The sequence below is a fragment of the Aphelocoma coerulescens genome, chromosome 2, assembly GCF_041296385.1.
Source record: "Aphelocoma coerulescens isolate FSJ_1873_10779 chromosome 2, UR_Acoe_1.0, whole genome shotgun sequence".
NCBI lineage: Eukaryota > Metazoa > Chordata > Aves > Passeriformes > Corvidae > Aphelocoma > Aphelocoma coerulescens.
The window spans coordinates 20,044,927-20,066,269 of record NC_091015.1 but is presented as its reverse complement, the minus strand read 5'-3'; the positions used below and the strand labels follow the sequence as shown (position 1 = coordinate 20,066,269).

At 38.1% G+C, this 21,343-nt stretch overlaps 1 protein-coding gene across 6 annotated transcripts in view; it reads left to right on the top strand.

Moving 5' to 3' along the window:
- The window catches only part of CACNB2 (calcium voltage-gated channel auxiliary subunit beta 2), a 252,833-nt gene extending 231,519 nt beyond the window's left edge, over positions 1–21,314 (top strand). For 2 of the 6 annotated variants that reach the window (XM_069006684.1, XM_069006688.1), the window contains 4 exons: positions 8,599–8,750; positions 9,460–9,555; positions 10,860–11,045; positions 15,729–21,314. In XM_069006684.1, coding sequence (XP_068862785.1) covers positions 8,599–8,750; positions 9,460–9,555; positions 10,860–11,045; positions 15,729–16,217 — 923 coding nt within the window. In that variant the 3' untranslated portion in view covers positions 16,218–21,314. Of the gene's footprint in view, positions 1–8,598; positions 8,751–9,459; positions 9,556–10,859; positions 11,046–12,465; positions 12,510–15,725 lie in introns of all 6 variants that reach the window. The other 4 variants (XM_069006682.1, XM_069006685.1, XM_069006686.1 and 1 more) reach the window with 3 other exon arrangements.
- Positions 21,315–21,343: the final 29 nt, after the last annotated feature.

Sequence of the window (21,343 nt, the reverse complement as noted above, 5' to 3'; positions counted from 1 at the left end):
ATACAGTCTTATTCCTCTCTAATTAAGCTTATTTTGATGTAAATGGGAATGTTTGCTTGTCAATATTGTTACATGTTTTAACACGTGAGATGTTAGAACTAAATTTAAGGAAAGGACAAATGATTAATTTCTTTAAAAGCCTAGAAGAAATCTGTAATTTTGAATAGATTTTTTTCTCCAAAAAAGTACAGTATGTGGTTAAGTCTTACTCACCTGAAAATTAGCCCAAATTGGCTTAGTTAAATTTTTATATAGATGCATGCCATTTGCAGAAACTGCTGAACCAGCTTTGTGCTTTTGCTGCATTTTTTGTCAAAAGAACCCAAACCTTTTTCTGTGTATGTTCCGCTTGTTATAACCTTACCTCATGCTGTATGCTTTGTACAAAACCTGATTGTGTTGGCTTTTTCCATTCTTTGCTTCATTAATGCTCTCCCTTTCCAGATGTTTTAGGTATGTATACAAGCTTGCAAATTACTTTTCCTGCTGTTTTGTGTTCAGTGCTTTATTGTACCTCACAGAACCACCGTGTGTTTCTCGCATCTGGCTCACTGACAGACAAAAGCTGATCTTGTACCTGTGTTGCTAAGTCTTTATTTTAGAAAACCTTGCTGGTTTTCCTTACTTATTTTCAAGTAATTCTAAAAATAAAGTTGACATTGACAAGTAAACGCTACAGATTAGGTATTCCATTGTATATTTCTGAGATGGGTGCACCTAATCTGCGTGTTCTAACACAGATGAGTGACCGTGGATGTAAAATGTGTCATTGTGTTTATGGTAAATCGATTGCCATCACGTGCCTGGGAATCTATTTGCTTTCCATGTGCATATGCAGTAATCTCTCAGGCATTACATGCACCCAGTTTTCATGTGCAATTGAGCACCTACTTTTGCAAGACTGTCTCTAAAAAGGGTATAGAGCTTCCATTCACATCAGTAGGTTGATACCCCAAAGTTTTGTCTTTTGAAAATGAAACATAAATGCTCAAAGAAATAGTAGTTGATTACCTGTTCAAATTTCAGCCTTGTGGTTTCTTTTTCCTTGATAGTTGTGTGAGAAGCCAACTGAATGCTTGAAACTATGGTAACAATTTTTTTGCTTGATATATATATATATATACACACATACACATACTGTATATTATATACAAATATGATGTTACTATGTATTCTCCATGTCCAGTAATTTAATGACAGTTGTGGTGTCAAGTATAATAAGTTTCAAGTAAAAGCTATCCTTATAAATAAGGATAAACCTAAAAGAGTGCTAGCTAGGCATCATAAAAATCCTTCATTACTTACATAGGCCATGGAACAGGAACGCAAAATTTGGACTTAAGCAAGAGTGTATTTCCTTCCCAAAGCCTGAGAGATCTAATATAGTTCAAAGAAAATAAAAGAGGTGTTCAATGTGTTATAGAATATCCTGATTGTCCCTTTATAATTTTATCTTCAAGATAGGTGTGACAAATGTCCATAACTCTCATTCTCAGGTGTTAAATATGTTAACCTGGTAAACCTGAACCTGCCTTGAACCAGAATGCAGTAAAATAGCAGCTAAGAGCTTTTGAGTTTTCATGAGGGCATAGATATACTTCTTTTTGCCCACAAATGGGGAAAGAGCAGCATGAAGTTCATGAGCCTGTGATAATTTATCAGTCTCACATGTCGCAAAATACTCTTTCATCCTGCTGGGCCAGCCTTGATTTTCATAACATCTAAGGTCAGAGTTTCCCCAATGAATTCTTTAGGTAGTACTGTATTAGAAGTTTGGTACTAACTTTCCAATATTCTAACTTGCAAATAAGGTTTTGATACAGTATAGGCAAAGCATTTAAATGAAATTTCTTGAGTGTTTTTAAAGGGTATATGGGGGAAAAAGATTCTTGATTTCTGTAAATTAGAGATAACTCTCAGCAACCTCTCCTTGTATTTTCTCATGATGCTGCACAGAAATATGTGTGATTGATAATTACATGGAAACAAAACATGTGCTAGAAACAAAGTATGTAGCAATGTGTTAGAATAATTTTTAAGGTTATGGATATCTGTGTAATAGACAGGATACTTGGATAGGTGAATAAAATATTTTTAGCTAGTTAGCTATTTGTTTAAGAGTACAGTTTGCTTCCCTTAAAACTGTTCACACTGTAGGCTGAATTTTTTTCTTTCTCCTGGGCTGGTGGAACTGATTAAAAGTTGGTGTTTGTGACCCCACTTTATTCAAGACTAAAGGTTTGCTTTGTTTAAATGCAAGGAAGTCTGGGTTCAGTTCTGTTCTCTGCTAAGAGAGGCATGGGCTCATCATTCCCATCGCCATGACAGGGCTGTGATCGCCTTTAGGATGGCTGTTGGTTGGTCCTGCTGAGTCTTACGCACTTTGCATGATAATTAAACTTTCCCTGGGGAAGGAACTGGAATCCATGTGTTTTGCCTCCCACTCTGAGCATCAGGCTGCAGAGTCAGTATCTCTCCCACTCAGTGAATACGCAAGTGTTTTGTGAGTGGCACACCATCAGCAGGAGGGGTTGAATAGCCAGTGATGGAGTGGTTCCACATCCTATCTGTGAGAAAGGCTGAACATTTTTATTTATGTTTGTTCTGAAAAAAACAACAGACCTAGGGAACACATATTTAGTGCCTATGTATGGACCAGATCTGTAAAAGCCTACAGCACTGCACTGAGTAGTGAGGCATAGTCAGAAATACCCAAGTTATTGCCAGCCTGACATGATGATATCCATTCTGAACTATGCAGAGACACTTGCTTGGTCCTCTGGACAAAATAAATGTTAGACTGCTTCTTCACCCAGTTTTCCTATCCCAATTACTCCTTAACGGAGTGTAGGGGAGCTTAATGATAGGAGCAGAGCTATGCTGCTGCATGGCACCTTCTGGAGCTGCTGTGGTTCTTCCTGGCACAGTCATTTCAGTGCACCCTTGTGCAGTGCTCAGCCACTTGTGTCTCTGCTGCAATCTGCTGATTGCAATCTTTTCCATTCATAGGCCGTTAAAATTTACTTCCAGTTTAAACTTGGCATAAGAAGCATCATTCCATGAATGCTATTGTTTTGCTAGCCCAGAGAAATGAGGCAGGAAGTAGACATTTTTATGTGCTATTTAGTGTTTTTAAATGACACTATCTGTTTTATATTTTCACATAATTACAGTGCTGAATTTCAGGAGATGTTAGTCCATTATAAATAGATCTTGGTTATGTTGAGGTTTCCAAACATGACATTATTTCTGTCAATACCACTTGGACGTGTGTGTGCATTAAAAGCCATCTGAATTCTGCCTAAACTGAGCCTTAGCAGGCAGGAGGAGGAAAACCCTGTTTTCCTGCAGCACCTCGCCTCACAGCTCCCCTTCAGCAGAGCCCAGACAGGAGCTCCAGGCAGAGCAGCAGACATGCTTCTCTCCTTTCTGCCTTACCCCTCGCAGGAGCCCCATCTGTTAGGCATGAGTAACACATGCAGCCACTTTTCCTGGAAAATATTGTCATCCTCCCACTCCCACCCTCCTCTTTTTACGTAACAAGCTACTGGCTAAGGTATTTGGTGGAGACCAGGAAAATCTAAGTATATTCACAAACTACATTTAGGTTAGACATTTGATTCAGCACCTGTAATCCAGGCATCTTTTGACCAGTTGCCTGAGGACTAAAGCTAAAGCATTTATTCTCTTTTGCTTATGTTCTTCAAGATTTTTTCCTTCTTAGCTGGATATGCTGGAGCAGAGGCACAAAGCATTCTACTCCCCAGCACTGGGATGCCCCATGGTGTGAGGTGGGACATGTAGTCCTGCCTGGAGACTGTGGGATTGAACCTCCCTGGCTGGGGAAGGAGCAGAGCCTGCTGTCCCCTGCCCAGCAGGAAACCCCTGTTAGCTCCCTGCCTGCCCAGAGCAGCATCGCTGCTTGAGGGGAGGAAAGGAAGATGAGAAGAAGGAGGCCAAACACTTATATACCTGTGGGGTGCCTTCTTAACTTGCTCTGCTGTGCTCAAAGTCCATGTAAGTTATTGGAACATCAGTACCATCTCGGCCTCTTTGCTTTGTTTGCAGGGAGCACAGATCCCTGGCGCAGTCCAGGATAGCCTGCTGTGGCCGAGTGCCTGCATTCTGCTGACAGCAGTACCCCATGGAGACACTACTGATTTTTTCACTCAATATAAGCATGTGTATACACACACATGCTCAGAAATTAATATTTAAAATTTTAGTTCTGTCAGTCAAGCTCATGATTTTGTTCTTAACAGAGACTTGTGTGGGGCAATAATTATCACTTCCTTTTTTTTCTTTTTTAATTTTCTTGGATGTCAGATATGACCTTTACTCATTTCTAACAGTTTTTTTGGTGCAAGACATTCTACATGGTTTTAAGGGACTGGGATAAAAAACACTTTTCTTTCACCTTTGTTATGGAAATCATGAGGTTGCCTTAAACTTCTCATTAATTACATTCATGGAATTTAGTGATTAATTATTTTTCAGTAACTGTGTTTGTAGAAAGGAATTAGCATAAAAAAATCATGGTTTCTGATGGCTTTTCTTCTTAATTTACAAAATTATTTCAAAGCCTTTTGTGTAAGGTGTTGCTAATCATTTTGTATTGCATACATTGACATAGGTGTGTTCTTTTCATTCCATATGTCTGTAATATCAGGAGCCCTGTTTAAAAAAACTGGAATGCTTTGTCTCTGTGCCTGTTTCAGTTGAAATCATAATTTACATACCCGTTTCTATGAACAAAACAGAGCCACCAATACCATAGACAGGAGACAAAGTCAAATTTAATAGGATATAAAAATCATACTGTGCTCAGTTGAGAGTATTTGAACTTCACTGCTCCTTGTGAACATCAAATCTCTTTGCTGTATCTAAGCAGTATTTTGTGCTTCACTTGGGCCTTTGCAGGCCAGATGCATATCCATTCTGCATCTCCTCCCTGTCATGGAACTGTTATCTCATCAGGGTCTTGCTGAAACAAATTGCTGATGTAGCTGCTGCTCTGGCAAGCTGTGTCCCAGTGACTCCTGGCTGCTATGGGTGCAGCCCAGGTTTGCAGGAGGGTTGTGTTTCTCCACTGCCTAGAATAGAGAATGTTCTTTTACCATGGCATTATATAAGTGGCCCTAAGTTCCACCATAGTTCGTCATGTTATTAGTGAATTGACAGAGATAAAACGAGGTGGTGGTGTATCTTTGCCTGTATTTTAGGCAAGATTATTGTAGTGAACTGGGAAAGATTTTTTCTTGGAATTCACCTGTAAGGTCCAACTGGTGTAAGGAATGTTTGTCTGCCTCCGTAATAGGAAAGCCATTTACTTGTGCTCCCACAGCACTGAATTTCTGTTCAAGGTACAGTAGTGATATTGGGAATTAATATTTGGAAGTAAGTTTAAATGTGCTGTATTTAAAGTTGTCTGGGAGATGTGTACTTACTGTTTCTTAGAGCTGACTCCTTATTGTATGGAATAAATAGTTGAGTGCTCCTGTCATTTAAAATATGTTCACTTTCTGGTTACCAAGGAGACCATATGAAATAGATTGTAAGGGTCACTTTAAAATTTGGTAGCTGATTTCTGGGTTTGAATTTTGTAGCTGGGCTGTCAGCATATCATGATGATTGTCACAGTAGTTCTGATTATTTTTATGCCTCTGATTATGATTGGCAAATACAATTTATTGGAGTTTAGTGTTATAACTTCACTCTTATGCCTCTCCAGTGCATATGAAGGGACATTATTATAAATAGATGGTATTCATGGAGGTGGGAAGATTGCAAAGCTATTACTGTGCTGCTTTGAAGATACCCTACTGTCACTGTTCTCAGCTCCCTATTTTAACTACCAGTGACATTTGTGTTACTATCCCCACATGACTTTTTGAGTTCTTTGCTTACTTTGGGCAAAAGTCTGAGATAAAATTTGTGTTGAGTGTCTTGTTGTGAAGGAATTTTTACAGATAGAGAATTTGGGGTTGGAGAGATATTGTTAAAGAAAAATGAAAACCAAAGCAGTAGCAGTGGATAAAGCCTTTGTCATCTAAAAAGAGAAACTACTATTATGTAAGTAATTACAAAAATCTTAGATGTAAAATTAGAATTCAAAGAAGATTTCAAGCAGAATTAAGGTTTTTTCCCAGAAGCTGAAGAAGTACTCTAAGGAACAGGAGATCAGGACCTCTTCAGCTATCCCTGTGGCATTTTCCCCATCCATTCTTGACTGAAGAGGTAGAGGCACATGTATTAGTTCACCAATCATGCAGTTCCTTGAACTTTTTTCCTATACCCAAGTTAAGAAAAATAAGTACCGAAATACATTTTAGTTGAAGAAAAAGATTCCTCTCCATCTTCAGACTCAAGTGGAAACTATGGGTTCATAGGACCATAGTTACCTGCAGTTGTTGCCCCGGGTGTGTTTCACAATAGAACATACCCTGAGGAATACTCTGCCCTGACTGTGGGTGTTTCAAAAAGTATAGCAGGAAATGTAGTCCACAGAGATGTGTTCTCTACTGGCAGAAAAGTGCTTCCAGCAGTGTAGCAAATACTGCCTCCCCAGACAAAATTATGATACAATGGCATAGAGACAGATTTTGCTGGTTTTAAATTGTCTTGAACAAAATTGTTTTAGCCATCTGGAATGGTCTTAAAATGATATGTTAATTAATATTGTTATACTGACTAAAGTGTTGAGACTGGTTTGAAATTGCAAGAAAGCAATTCAAACTCATCATCAGAACAGTGTAACAAATTCTCTCTGATATGTTTATTCTAGTTGTCATTTGAACTTAAATTAGGGATGGATTATTAAGTGTCTTCTACTAAAACTCTGAGATGGGGGTATTCAGTGATTTCAGAAGTACCTCTATGCAACAAAGTTGTAGAAAATGTAACTGTGAATGTGCCAAGAACCATCAGAAGTTCTGTCTTAAAACAATGTGGTCCTAATTCAGACAGCAGCAGGACCACAGTGCTTTTATTGTCCAGCAGGAAAGCATGCATCAATGCTTTCCATAGCACACCGTGCACATCTCTGCATTACGTTCCCTGCTGTAAAACACTGATTGCATGTGCTCACCCCAAACTGCAGATAACCACAAACAGTTGGAAGTGATCTCTTATAGATCCAAAGCAATGTCAACCTCCTCCAATAAAGGATATCATACATAGATTTTCTGAGGACCATTTAGATGTTACTTGATTTATAAAATGGCCATAGCAATCACCTATTGATTTGGAACCAAAATACTAGCTGGGATGCCTTGCTCTCACTTGGAAATTTTGCAACCTTTTTATAGTACCCGATTTATTCAGTTGCTGTTCTAAGATAGCAAAAATCAATCTCTTCATATCTCTTGAAAGAGACCATTTGGTATAGAAAACTCTCTCTATGCAGATCAGACAGGTTGTGTTTTCAAGCTAAAGTAAAGCTTTTGCCAGCAAAATAGATAAAAGGCTGATAACGTAATTTCAAGGAACTCTCTTATTAAGTTTTTGGTACCTCTTCATGACCTTTAAGTCTCTGTTGGTTGTCTTCTTATATTTTCTTTGAATGGGCTAGATATTGAATCTGGTTTTGGTTCATGAAGTGTGCACAACCTTTAAAGGGAAACGTGTATGAATTAGTCTTGTCTGGCCCGATGACTTTCTTTATAGACTTACACAAATCACCCAGCTTCTCTAATTCCTCTGTGAAATCAGTTGATAGCAAGATTTGAACAGGAAAATGTGATTTCATTTCAAAGATGATTTTGCTATTATAAGATGTAGTTTTGTTTCATTGGGGAATGAAGACAGTTTCTACACCACTTGTGAAAGCGGATGCAGCCCATCTGTCTTGGAGAGGTTTGCCCTGGAAAGTACTGCCAATCAGACAGGGTGCTGAGGAGCTGGGAGCATGACTACCAGAAGAAAAGATGATTTTTCTCTGGGAAAAGCAGCTTTCCATAACTCCTGGGGTTGTGAGGAGGATACCATGGCATTATTTGAATTATTCAGTTAGTTTCTCTTATAAAAGTGTTTTACACATAATAATGAAATTTTTAACATGGTACCATACTGAGGCCAGTAGAAGAAAACTGTTTTCCTGAGCTTTGATAAGTTGAACTAAATGGGAAAACAGTAGTTCCTGCTAACATAGTAATCAGTACTTCCTAATGCCTGTCTCAGGCACTCCAGTTTGAGCAAACTGGTTATTGGGTAAGATTCAAGTCTGAGCTGACATTATTTACATGCAGCAGATTTGTGGCATAGTACAGTTACCATTTGATGCAGCAAGCATTCATACCCCTTTTTCTTGGTCTGGTCTGGGGTCATGTAAGAAGGTGTTACCAGTATCTCTCCAGCTTGGAATAGCAGGAATTGGTGAGGCAAGAGAGGCAGGCAGTGCCTGCAAGGGCAGCAAAGCCGGGGTGAAACGCTCTCATTAACGCTGTATTCATTACCCTACTGTGCCAGGGACATGCACAGATAACAACAACTCCTGCAACCAGAGGAGGAGCAACATGCCAGTCTACTATATTGTTACATTTCTTAAAACTAATCACCTCTTAGTATTTTCATAACTTTTAATTTTCTACTTCTCTGCAGCTGAAGTTCAAAGTGAAATTGAACGGATTTTTGAATTAGCCAGGACACTGCAGCTGGTAGTGCTTGATGCTGATACCATTAACCACCCAGCTCAACTGAGCAAAACCTCTCTGGCTCCTATTATAGTATATGTAAAGATTTCTTCTCCTAAGGTAAATATTTTAGATACCTTTATGTTCTTTCAGTCTTTTTTTGGGGGCCTTAAATGCAGATAATCACATGTCCTCATTTAGGTTCAGAGCTATATATTGTTACTGCTTCCCTTTGGATAGTGAAGTATTAATAATCAAAAAAGTATCTGAGCTCCAATGTTACCAAAACCCGTTATGGAAAAGATGCTGTAGCTCCAATGGGTTTTTAATTGGGATTGTACTTTTAGTACCAATCACGTAAGTAGCAGTAGTGCTCATGGTTCGTTAAATCAAAATAATACAGAAATGAACACAGAATGAGTATCAGACTGATTGCTAAAGTTTAACATCTGATAATATACTCTTTCATTGTGTGTAAAAAAACATGCACAGACCTTGCGAAGAGGCATTCAAAAGAGAAGAATGAATTTGTGGGAAGAGAACTCAGGAGATCAATTTAAAAATTCAACTTAGAAAAAATGAAACCAGAAGCAGCGTAAAAAAGGCAGGAGGGAAAATTTTTAGTGCTTGTAAAGGAAAGGAGATATTTGGATGCAAATTAAAATTAGCTCATTCTGAATGAGGGAACATGGGAAATGTTCTTGAAGCCAGCAAATGAAGAATTTGCTCTGCTCATGTGAGCAAGTTTCAGATGTAAACATTTTAAGTGGTTATATATGTATATTAAGTCTGAGCCTGCTCACTTTTTTTAATGTCTTACTTTTCACAGGTTTTACAAAGGTTGATAAAATCCCGAGGGAAGTCTCAGGCCAAACACCTTAATGTTCAGATGGTGGCAGCTGATAAACTGGCACAGTGTCCTCCTGTGAGTTACTGTTAATTTATGTCTTGTCACTGAAAGGTGCCTTTCTTTTCAAGCACGAGGTTAATTACATAATTTTCGGGAATGTTTGCCCTCTTCTGGCCATATTTCACTATTGCTTTTTGCAGAACACCTGAAGTTTTGGGGCTCTGCACAAGGGTGCAGGGGAAAAAGAGTCCTAGTCACAATCAGTTATTAGGATGTGTGCTGATACAGTCAGTGCTTCAGTAAACTGAACATTTGTTTTACTTGATAATTTTTAGGGAGTTAATTGGTCTAAAAATGAACCCTCTTAGTGACTGTGCTTTATCTCTGGTAGTTTAGGGTAAGGCCAGTGGTTTGAGTAGCTCCTCTGGGGCATCTGTCACCACAGCCCACCACTGTTGATGTTCTTGGTCAGGGTTTTGGCAAAGAGTTGAGTGGTACTGCATAGCTGACAGCTCTGTAGTTCTTCTTCAGATGTGCACTGAAGCAAATTCTCTCAATTTCCACCTATAAAGTGGAGGTGATGAGACCCCAACTGTGTTTTAAACCTGGCATGCATTGCTACCTGCATACTCAGCTGTCAAGAGTATGGGTAAGAAACCAGAAGATGAGAGTACAGTTCAGTTGCAGATATAATTTGCCATAGTTATGGAGCTGAGTGAAGGGAATGTCCTCATCATTTCAGTTCAAGCATCTCAGTTAAGAGATGCTCAGGTCTCCAGGAAGTCAGTGAAGAATGCTGGAGACCTGCATAGGCCCTCAAAGCTGCCTTCTGCTCCCTGACCAGGGAGGAAATAGATGAAACTCACCTCCTAACTTTAGAAGTCTAAAATTAGACGGTGTGACTAATCTCTTACCTAATATTTGTATGACACTTGGAAACTGAATGATCTGTATTCTTACTGTTTTAGTTATTGGTCTTAGTTTGCCTTAGTTTTCTCTTAGTTATTCTAGATAGGGGGATTGACTCCCTTTCTTGCCATTCCATTTTTTTCAATAGTTAATTCTTCAATATTTATCCCTTCTTTCTGTATATTTAGGATTTGTTCAAGCTGCTTCTTCCCGTCTTCTTTGACTGTTGGTACATTACGACCTGGAAGTCACAAGGCCTTGCTTTAGCAAGTGTAACATTAGTGCTAGCTATGATTATGGTCTTTTGTGTCAAATGCATTCAGAAAAACAAACACAAATAAAAAAGGCAAGATATCTTAAGAAGTACTAAAAATGTGATTCATTTTTCATTAATGAAATGCATTCTCAATGTCTCTAGCTGCTCTCCCTTTACCTGGTGATTATTCTCACTAAAACCTTTCCTTTATCAGGAAATGTTCGATGTAATTCTTGATGAGAACCAGCTTGAAGATGCTTGTGAGCACCTTGCTGACTATCTGGAAGCCTACTGGAAGGCCACACATCCACCTAGCAGCAATCCTCCTAACCAGCTTCTCACTCGCACACTCGCAACAGCCACTCTTTCTATTAGCCCAGGTCCAAATATTAATTTACAGGTACAGTTTTTATGCCATCTCTTCTTTTTCTTCTGTAAACTTCTCCTTCCAAAGCACAGTGTTAGGTTGATACTAGAATATGCTGAATATGTTTTACTGCTGTTGATAAAGTAAAAGCTTTTCCAGTAGATGTTCACCCATTTTCCATATAAAAGGCAAATACAAGCATGTCACTGTTATTGCTATTGTATTCATGGTAGCATGTGTTTGTGTGTTGACTAGGGGGCTGGTTTTGATTCCAAGGACTAAACTGGCCTGACAGAAAACATATGTTGATGTGAAGTGGAATACTTCAGGTTTTATTGTGCCCAGGACACCGCTGTGCCAGTAATATTTGTACCAGCCACAAGCATTTTTATAGCTGGCCATATGTAATCCAATCAGAGAAATAAAACTAGACTAAGACTATGCACATTCCAGCCTCTGGTAACTTTCTGACTGATGGGCATACTATTGCTAATAGGCAAATCCCAGCCCCAGAGGCCCTGCATGACAAATTGGGTTATGTACAGGCCAGATCCACAAATGTTGGAGGGAAATCTGTTCCAATCTTCCCACAGGCTGTAGAGTTGTAGAGGTTGAGAATGACTGACTGTATTAGTGAAGATTCTAGGTCAAAGTGACCTTTCCTATGTTTCTTTTGTTCTTTTATTCATTGGCCATTGCTGTGAAAAGTACAGATTTCCTTCAAGCTGAACTCCTAGGTCAAATTCAAGTCCCACTGCACTGCACATTGTGCAGAAACACCTTGAGAGGCTCTATCTTCTGAACAGTGAGGACACTCTCCAGTTCTCCAGTGAGCTGAGAAAAGCAGGCTTTATTCCTGCCTCTGCACTGATGTGCCTGTTGATACAGGCATATTAAGTCGCCTCTATTCTCCTTCGACTTTTGGGTTGTATAATTTTATTGAGGTGTTCTGCATAAGGAGATGCTTTCCTTTGGATATGTGTTGCATGATATGAAATGAAGTGTTTAAAGATGATACTTCATTATAAGTAGTGAGTGATGCTTTGAGGCTGAGAAGATAACAGAGGGGGTTAAAATACATCTGTCCCAGATCAAATAATGGCTCACCACATCTAAATTTCTACCTAAGTTCCATATATGCCCGTAAGTTATATCCATATGCAAATTACAATTCATAACTTTGGCTAAGAAAAACACCTCCTCTTAGAAAATCAAAGGAAAAAAAAATGGATCTGCCCCTAAATTAAAATGCAAAAAAGTAATCTTTGTTATTGTTTTGCAAAACAGTGTTTTTGTGTCAAGTAATTTAGTTCTCATTAGAAAACCACAGACTTGACAGGTTTGTTCTTTAACCAGAATAATTTCTTTAGCCATCTTGAAGGGTATCTCCTTCTCTTGCTTTCAGACACAATTGTAAGCTATAGCTCATTTCTGCCTTTTTTTCTGTCCTCAGAGCTGAAACACCTTGAAAAAATTGTGAGCTGGAAGAATTTCTGAGTATGAAATTCAGTATTGTTGTGTGCAGCCTTGCTAGATAAACTTTCTTTGCTTTGTAGACCTTTAAATTATTTTGCTCAAGTTTTTTATGCTTTTTGGGTGTGGATTTATAGCTCACATACTCATTGTATTAACCACATTCTCTGGAGGATCTATGCAGTTTTAATAACACTTCTGAATGCTGTGCTGTCTCCTTACAAACTAACAGATTTTTATTTTAAGGACTAAAAATGAGAGTGTATTTGCAGTTTCACAGTTTGTTTGTAGGTCTACTAATACAGAAGTGGGAATCAGTGGGGATCTCTTACGAAACATAAAAGTTTTACGTTCCTTTGGTGTCATTTTCCTACAATACATCTTCAGCTGACATCTCAGACCTGAGCCTGTCACTGCCTTGGCACAGAGCGGGTCTGTTTTTTAATCATGGTGGCTGAACCCATTCTTTTAACAGTGTTAAGAGCCTGTGTTTAGAGAATTTAAAGTCTATGCCTCTGCTGTTTTTCTGGACTGCTCTGCAGGGAAAAGCCACGCCACCAGCTGTTTGGCCTGGGGGAGCCACGCTCGCCCTGCAGAGCATTGGAGCCATCCTCCCCTGGGGCCAATGCAGTGCCCCTTTGCCATGAAACATATTTGGGGTTTGTGGCTTTTAGTCCCCAGAGTGCACTGTAAGGAGGGATTTGTGTTTCCAGCTGCCAGAGTGGCATTTTTACAGCATGATGCTGCCTGTGTGCATTGCATGGCACGAGGTGCTTAAAGGTGTGAGGCCTCTTGGGATGGTTTGAAATGAAATCGGCAAAGACCTTACACCTCCTGTCTGTCTGAGGGAGAGCTTTGGAACAAACTTGTATGGAAATAGTTGGCTAATTCCAAAAGGACTGGAGCCACCTCACACACATATGGTGCAGGTGATCAGGGACCACTGGAAATAGGGAGCAAGACAAATTCACTCAGAGGGCAAAGGCTTCTCTCTCCTCTTTCAACACTGTTTAAACTTCATTCCAAGAACCCCTAATTCTTTGAAAGTACAAACTGAGTACTGAAATAGGATTATCTCAAACTTTCTCTATTTTAGACAAAAAACCTTATGAGATTGGACCATAAAATTCCTGCACTGCAGAATTTATTCCAAATCAAAGCCCAAATTTGGTTATGAATCAAAAAGCTGGATTCATAAATTCAAAATTCAAAATCTAATCCAGATTCAGACATTAGCTGTTTGGTGTCCCTGTAATATTTAAGGAAAGTTACTGTCAATGAATTTGCTTATAAATCCCAACAGCCCTATTCTGAAATTGCAAGTATTGGTTCTAAATTTATTCATTGTGCTCCTTCACATGTGCTCATCATAGCAGAGAAGATGCATCTGAGCTTGTAAAAGTAGCACTGTGTTCAAAGCAGGTTCAAATTTTGCATTTGTTCTCAAACCACATCAATGACAGATTTTATTAGTCATTATTATATAAAGGTACATGCATATGTGGCATTTGACCACATGAGAATTACAGGGTTTCACGTGTATACCATGTCTAAGTGCCTTAAAACCAGTCATGGTGATGAACTGATAAAAGTTGTGTTTACACATCCAAAGCAGGTGTTGCTTTGGACTCTATCGCTTTTCACTTGATTTCATTTACAATTCACCTCTGTTGAGTCATTTCATTTTGCCTTGAACAGATCTATTCATGTTTACAGTTACTATACTCCTCTCTGGCAAATCAGAATCATCTTGAGAACCACAAAAACAAGAACAAACAAGTTTGACTGCTATTCCTGTTACCTTGTTCTCATCTATGCCATTTGTTTCAAATTAAGAACACATGGAGCAACCCAGCTAGTCTCTCAGAAGTTGACGTAACAAAGTGGTGTCTTAGAAAATTAGGATTTGTTAAATATACTAAATTGCTGATTTGAAACATACTGCTTTTTATAATTTTCTGATTAATTACAGATTATTTTCCATTCCAATTTCCTGGAATTTTACTTTTTGGGTTGCTAGGAAACCCACCTGTCAGGATCTGTGGCTGAAGGACAAAATTTCCTCCTTCCCCTAGCTCTTTTCCATAAAATAGGAAGACAGAAAGAAGATACGTCCTGAGCTGACCTGGAGGCAGTCCTTATTTTTAGACAACTCTGCACATAGAAGGGCAAACTTAAGACTATGTTAAATTCAGAACAGTGTCACAAACAAATGCCTATATAACTCTGGTAAAATCTACATTAATTTTGTGGCAGCAGAGATGATTTTGTCTTGACATTCTTCACCTCATGTGAGAAGTATATTTCATTTCAGTATTAACTATTTAAATTTTTGCAATTAAGCTTGAAAAGTTTTTGGCTGCAGTTTGGCAATAAAAGCAGGTTAATTGTAATGAAACCCCCAAATGAGTTAAATAATGCCACTTGTTCATTTTGCAGTGATTTCAAAGCATTTATGCGGGTGAAGAGTAGGTTTATTACCTGGTAATTTTTATTTCGGTCTTTTAATAGCAGTGGTGTGTTAGGAAATTTTGTATGTGATAATATCACTCTCCTCCTGCTTTTCTTGGCAATGGGCTCTATTCTTGAGCTCTTAAAATTATGAGGTCAATGTTTAATTTTTCATTACCAAGAAGAAATGAAATTATTGCTGAGAAAACAGACGGTCAGTGATACTATTAGTATCATAATACAAACTTTATTCATACCAGATTCACTTGCATTTTTTTTCCTTAAAAAAAAGTTACTCTCAAAGAGCCAAGGTTTTTTTGTACTTTGATTCTTTGCTGGAATCCACCTCCTCAGCCCTCTAAAATCACTTTCCCATAGCAGCTGTTTCCAGACACACATCTGTAAACTCTTAACTGATATCTGCCCTCTCCTGGCATGGTATCTCCTCTTCAATTTTTCTATAGTTTGTCCTGTTTCTGCATGCTCTCTTTTTCTTTGGAGGGTGGAGGCAATTACTGCTAACTGGAGTAGTCAGAAACATCACAAGAAATGAGAAGGTGCCACCCAAGTGCCACCCTACATTCTGATGAGAGTAAAAATAATTGTTTGTATTATAATACTGAATTTCAGTAAAAGTTGAATACTAATGGGTTTTTTCCCTAGTTTAGATTCAAAGTGGATTGTTTTGTACTTAAAATTTTATTGGTTTCATGGTACTTTCTAGTTGAATTTGATAGTGGGGGAAAGTTTTCAATGTGTACCTCATGACCTTACTGCTGGTTCTGGTAGCAGGGATCTCAAGGAGACCAGAGGAATGACCACTCGGTCCCTGAGCGCAGCGGTTCCCACATTGAAGAGGAAGCACGGGTGGAACCCATCAAGAAATCCCAGCACCGCTCTTCCTCCAGCCAACACCACAACCATCGCAGTGGTGGCAGAGGCCTTCACAGGCAAGAAACTTTTGACTCAGAAACACAAGACAGCAGAGATTCAGCTTATGTAGAGCCAAAGGAGGACTACTCACATGAGCACGGTGACCACTATGATTCTCACAGGGATCATAATCACAGAGACGAGTCCCATGGGATCAGTGATCACAGACACAGAGAATCCCGGCATCGCTCAAAGGAGAGAGACCGCGAGCAGGACCACAATGAATGCAACAAACAGCGCAGTCGTCATAAATCCAGGGACCAATATTGTGACAAGGATGGGGAAGCGATATCGAAAAAACGTAACGATGCGGGAGAGTGGAACAGGGATGTTTACATCCGTCAGTAACTTTTGCCTCTGGCAGTCTTGTGTTTCTTTGAAGTCTTGTAACAATGCCCCTTGAAAATATCTTGGGTTCTTCTTTGCAGAACATATGGTATCCTTCTGTATGCTGATTTGTATTGCTGTTGCTTGCATAGCAATAGCATGAAATAGAATATTCATATACTTATTTTTTTGGTTAGTGCTATATGAATTAGTGTAGTACAACTGAAGAGCTCCTGATGTTGTACTATGACATTTTTCAAGCTGTTTTTGGTAGCTGCCACTTGAACAATATCTGTTGCCATCAAGGTGTTGTTAGTGTTTTTTAAAAAAAAGGTACATTTGATGTTTAATAACTTCCCATGTATTCCGCAAGCCAGGATCAGCACATAAAAGAATCTAAAACTTTTTGTCTGCTCTGATTTTTAATTTGGATGCACCTTGATTTGCATATTGATTTAAGCACCACTCTGTTGCTTGTACCTCTGGTGGTCTCCGTATGAAGACAGAATTCAGTCTTGCCTTACACACAGGGGATCATGGAGTCAAAATCTATTTTCTATGTACTGGTACTGTGTACTGTATATACAGTTTATAAATGTTATTTCTGCAGACACCTTCTTACTATATAAGTTTGATCACACTGTTTTAGAGTCCTAATGCCAAGTCAGCAGATTTGCTTTTGAATTACTGGCAACTGGAACTAGCCTCACTTAGGAAATCTGTAACAGTGTTCAATCTAAATACTTTTTCTTCTGTAGCAGAAAGCTTATACTTAATGTAAATATGGATGAGTGCTTGAGATAAAGGGTGTAACTCTTATACCTTATGCTGTCCTTGCAAACCCAATTTTGCATTTTAAAGTTATGGTAAAGACAATGAACTTACCACTATAAATTATTCTTCTCTGTTCAGGTCACAAAATTGCAATGGGCACAGCTTAATTTTTGTTCTACTGTCAGTAAACAGAGCACACATGTTGGAGGTGTGTATGTGAGTGGGTGGGTGGTGGATTGGTGTTGGTGTGCGTGTGCGCGTTAGGCAGCAAACTGTGAGAATCTACTGAAGAAAACAAAGGTTACTCAAAAGCCCAACAAATCTATTTCTACATTCTGTCTTTTAATTTAAAAATCCAAATTGCATTCAGGGCATATGAGGGAATTTACTGACCCAGGTAATTGGGAAAGCATAAATCTGCTGGCTCTTATGTTGAGACTTCAGGAGAGTAAAAACAGGCAAATGTTACTGTGAGTTTCACTGGAAATGTAAAATCTTTGTGTTTTAGAGTATTTGTTTTAGTAAGAAAAGTTTACACAGCTTGTGGAGAGTAATTTTGTTGGAAAATAAATTTTTGTAGCTTCTCCACTTTTTCTACACTTGCCAATTCTCTGCATTCCCACTCTGCAGCCAGCCTACTGCTTTTCCTTCACCTAAGCTGTTGTGCTGCTGGTAAGAGCGTAGAAAAATGACTGTGACTCTGTTAGGAGCTTTCTAGGGAAAATGCATTGAAATCAAAGGGAGTGAACACAGTTTGTTTTGCACTGAGCACCTGTTGCACTGGTAAGTGGGGGGAAATTCACTATTATTTTTGACTCCAGGTTCCATACCCTTGCCTAGTGTAAAAGCTGTTCTGCATCACATGTAGTCTTTGTAGTACTTGTATGAATGAAATACTTTTTGTATTTCCCTGTAAATAGCACATTAGATAAAGACTGTAGTGTGATAAGAATTAGTTTAGCTGGCAGTTCTTTTTATTTATTTCAATTATGGGAATATCAGCATTGCCTGATTTTGAATATCATTTTAGTGAAATGGATAAGATATATGGCAGGTGCATGCTTTCTCCAGTCTCCTAGCCCAGTGTCCAAGAAACCCTTAAACATTCTCTGTCCTTCTTCTCCTACCCTTCTCCCTGATGCTTTATAAGCATTTTTACAGCAACCTAAGAGTGGGAAATTCTGCTGTCAGTTATCTGGCCATTCCTCCCAGTGCTGCTGACTGTTGTGGTTATTCAAGGGTAGGCTTTGGTTCAAAGCATGAACTGTGGGGAACACAAGATAAAAGGTTATTTTTCTAGAAATAAAATTCTCATAATTTTTCTAAACATCACTAAATGGCTTTGTAGAGAAAGGAAGAGTAGGTAAGTAGACATGTATTACTAAATGGATATAGAAGAGTACATAAACAGTGGCTTTTGATACAAGAGAATTTTCAGGGTATCTGTGAAAAATGAAATTAAAAGACTTGTTTGAATCATATCAGATCACATGTAAGTGGGAAGAAAGTTATATTGTCTTGCTCTGTGTAGCCTGGCTTTAGCTAATTTACCAGCTGCAGTAAATGCTGTTGCTCCCTGCAACTCATAACAGCTATGTCCTCTAAGAAGTGATTCCACTTCAATACCTTGAATATTTTGTTCCTTTTTTTGTTTGGGTCTTTGGTTGCGTTTTGGGAGTTTTTGCTTTATTTGTGTGGGTTTTTTTTTTTACTTTTGCTCCAGAGAGTGTTTATTTTTCAGCTTTCTTTAAGTATTTTTTAAGGAATATTGGCAGAATTTCAAAGCACTGAGTAGTATATGAAAACTATGGCGTAGGTAATTGTGTATAGACAAATAAATGAGAAAATAAAGTGCATAGTCCAAGCCCTAGTATTTAAGTATGGCCTATATATTGATTCATGGAGTACAAACATCACAAAAAAACAGACAAATCCAAATCCATCTGGTCATAGAAACGTGTTTTATATAGTGCTGCTATTTATGTATAGACAACATACTAACAAACGTGTATTTCTTAGGCAGACTCACTAAATATGTTTTATTAGCCTTGCTGAGATACTTTTTTTCAGTTTCTGTTTTAAGAGTGACAAATCATTTGTAATGTGAGCTTGTACTACACATATTGCACAATACCACCTGCCTGCTGAGCACTACTTTGAAAAGCACTTTAACAGAGTTATGTCAATAAGAAGCTTTAAAAAACTCCAAGTGGAGGACATATCAAAGATTATTGTGATGAAATGTCTTTGCAAAGTTTTGCCAATAGAAAGTTTAATATTTTTGGTTGCATTAGGATACTAATGCGTTCGTATTTCTGTATCTGGTTTCAGGGATTTTGAATCTGAGAAATTGTAGAGGTCCCAGTGAGCTCCAGAGTCTTACGGATGTATGGTACAAAACAACCTGTAAAATTTCCATTCAAATGAGCTAAAAAAGATAATAAAACCAGTGAAACCTAAGGAAAGGGAGGAAGATAAAATAGTTAAGTGATATGGAAGTCTTGGCAGCTCAACTCTGTATTTTTCTAAAGAATTTCAGTATATGGAAGGAATGAATGGGATGCATTTCAAAATCTGCATGTATATGTTAGATGTTAACCTTATTTTTGTGTGTTTTTTCAAATGAATATACATCAGTGGTGAGTAGCCTTAGTCTATCCTTTACCAGTTGTTTAGTGTTACACAGATGTCATGGAAGAAAGAATTCTCAAGGAGGGACTAGAAGGAGGTGACAGTAAAAGTCTCAGAGCTGCTAAGGGACAGGACACTGGGGAGGATTAAGCAAACAGGTTTGTGCACAAAGGCAGCATTGGGATGAGTTATGAGCTGAAAGAAACTATTTTTATTAAATTGATCCATAAATTACTGCCTAGAATTTAAAGAATTCTTCTAGAATGCTCATGAATTCATATTCTGTGTCTGGCATCAGGAGATCAGAATCTGAAAAGAATTCCATAATTTTTGATTCTCAAGGAATAAAATCAAGTACATAGTTTCTCCTAAGGCTCTGGACCTATTTAATGAAGATCAGTTTTAAAGCCACAAAGAGTTTCAGTGGAGCACCTCTTTTCACAGAAATCTGTATACTCTTAACCTATAGCCCTTATTATAAATGGAGGATAAGGAAATTAAATTCCACTCACTAAATCCTGACTAAAGGGAGACACCCATTTTTACCTCTCTCTGCATACCTGGTTACTCATCCTACACACACAGTTGCTGCCCAGGTCTAATACCCTGCCCCTTAATACTTTGTCTTTTATGAATCTGTTAGCAATTACCATTTTTAAGCTCTGTTGTTTAGTAAAGTCATACTCACGTTCTGTGACATGGGCAAAGGTTTTAATGGGGTCCATTATCATTCCCTCAGCTGGAATGAAGTGAGTGGTCTGACTGCTTTTAATCAATGTCTATTCAAAGGAAAAGAGTTGGTGTAAACCACCTCCTGTGTTTGTTAGTTACTAAAGCCTCTTCAAAATTTATTTTGATTTGTGGTTGCATTTGACCTCTGTTTGCTTTAACACATCAGGCTGAAAGCTATTGCCCAAATGTTTTGGACTTTAATTCTATTCCATCCATAAAAATCGAGCACATTGCAAAAAACTTGATTACAAAGTCTAAACAGAGAAATTATTTTTCAGAGTGTAATATAACGTTTCTGGTGTACATTTACTTATATTTATTACTTTATTGCAGATTTTTCACCAAAATCTTAGTTCTTCTATCATCTGTAAAATATGTGGGTGCCATTTTTACTGTGAATGTTTTTAATCAAATGTTATTCAATCAATTTTATTGCTTGGCAATTTGTCTGTAATTTATTTCCCCACTTTTATATAACAAACTTTTACATATGAGCTTACAGTAGTTTTGTAGACAGTTTCTTTTTATAACTTACCACCCTAGAAATGTATTCCTACGCAGCCCCAGAAAAGGTTTATATCAGATATAATAGAGATTAAGCAGGTTCTTCTAACTCATCCATATTCTCATTTCTTTATTCTTGCCACTTTTATCTATCATGCATACCTACTCTGCAATGAATTCTAGCAGGACAAAATTGGATTTGCTCATAGACTTTTTATTCATGAACAATCAAACATAAAACCAAAGTTCTTTATATTTTAAACTACCCACTCTAAAGTTAATTTCTTGATTGAAGTTGATCACCTTCACCAGCCCATTCCTTAAAAAGCATATGTGATCTAAAAAAATTGGTGCATTCTGTGACACTGAAACAAGAAAAAGCTGTATCATAATTTCATAATATATGAGGCTGCCTATTTTAGTATCTTTATACTGACCAAGATAGATCTTTAGATTTGGCACTATTACTAATCACTGTTTCTGCAAATAGAGAAAACTTCTTTTCA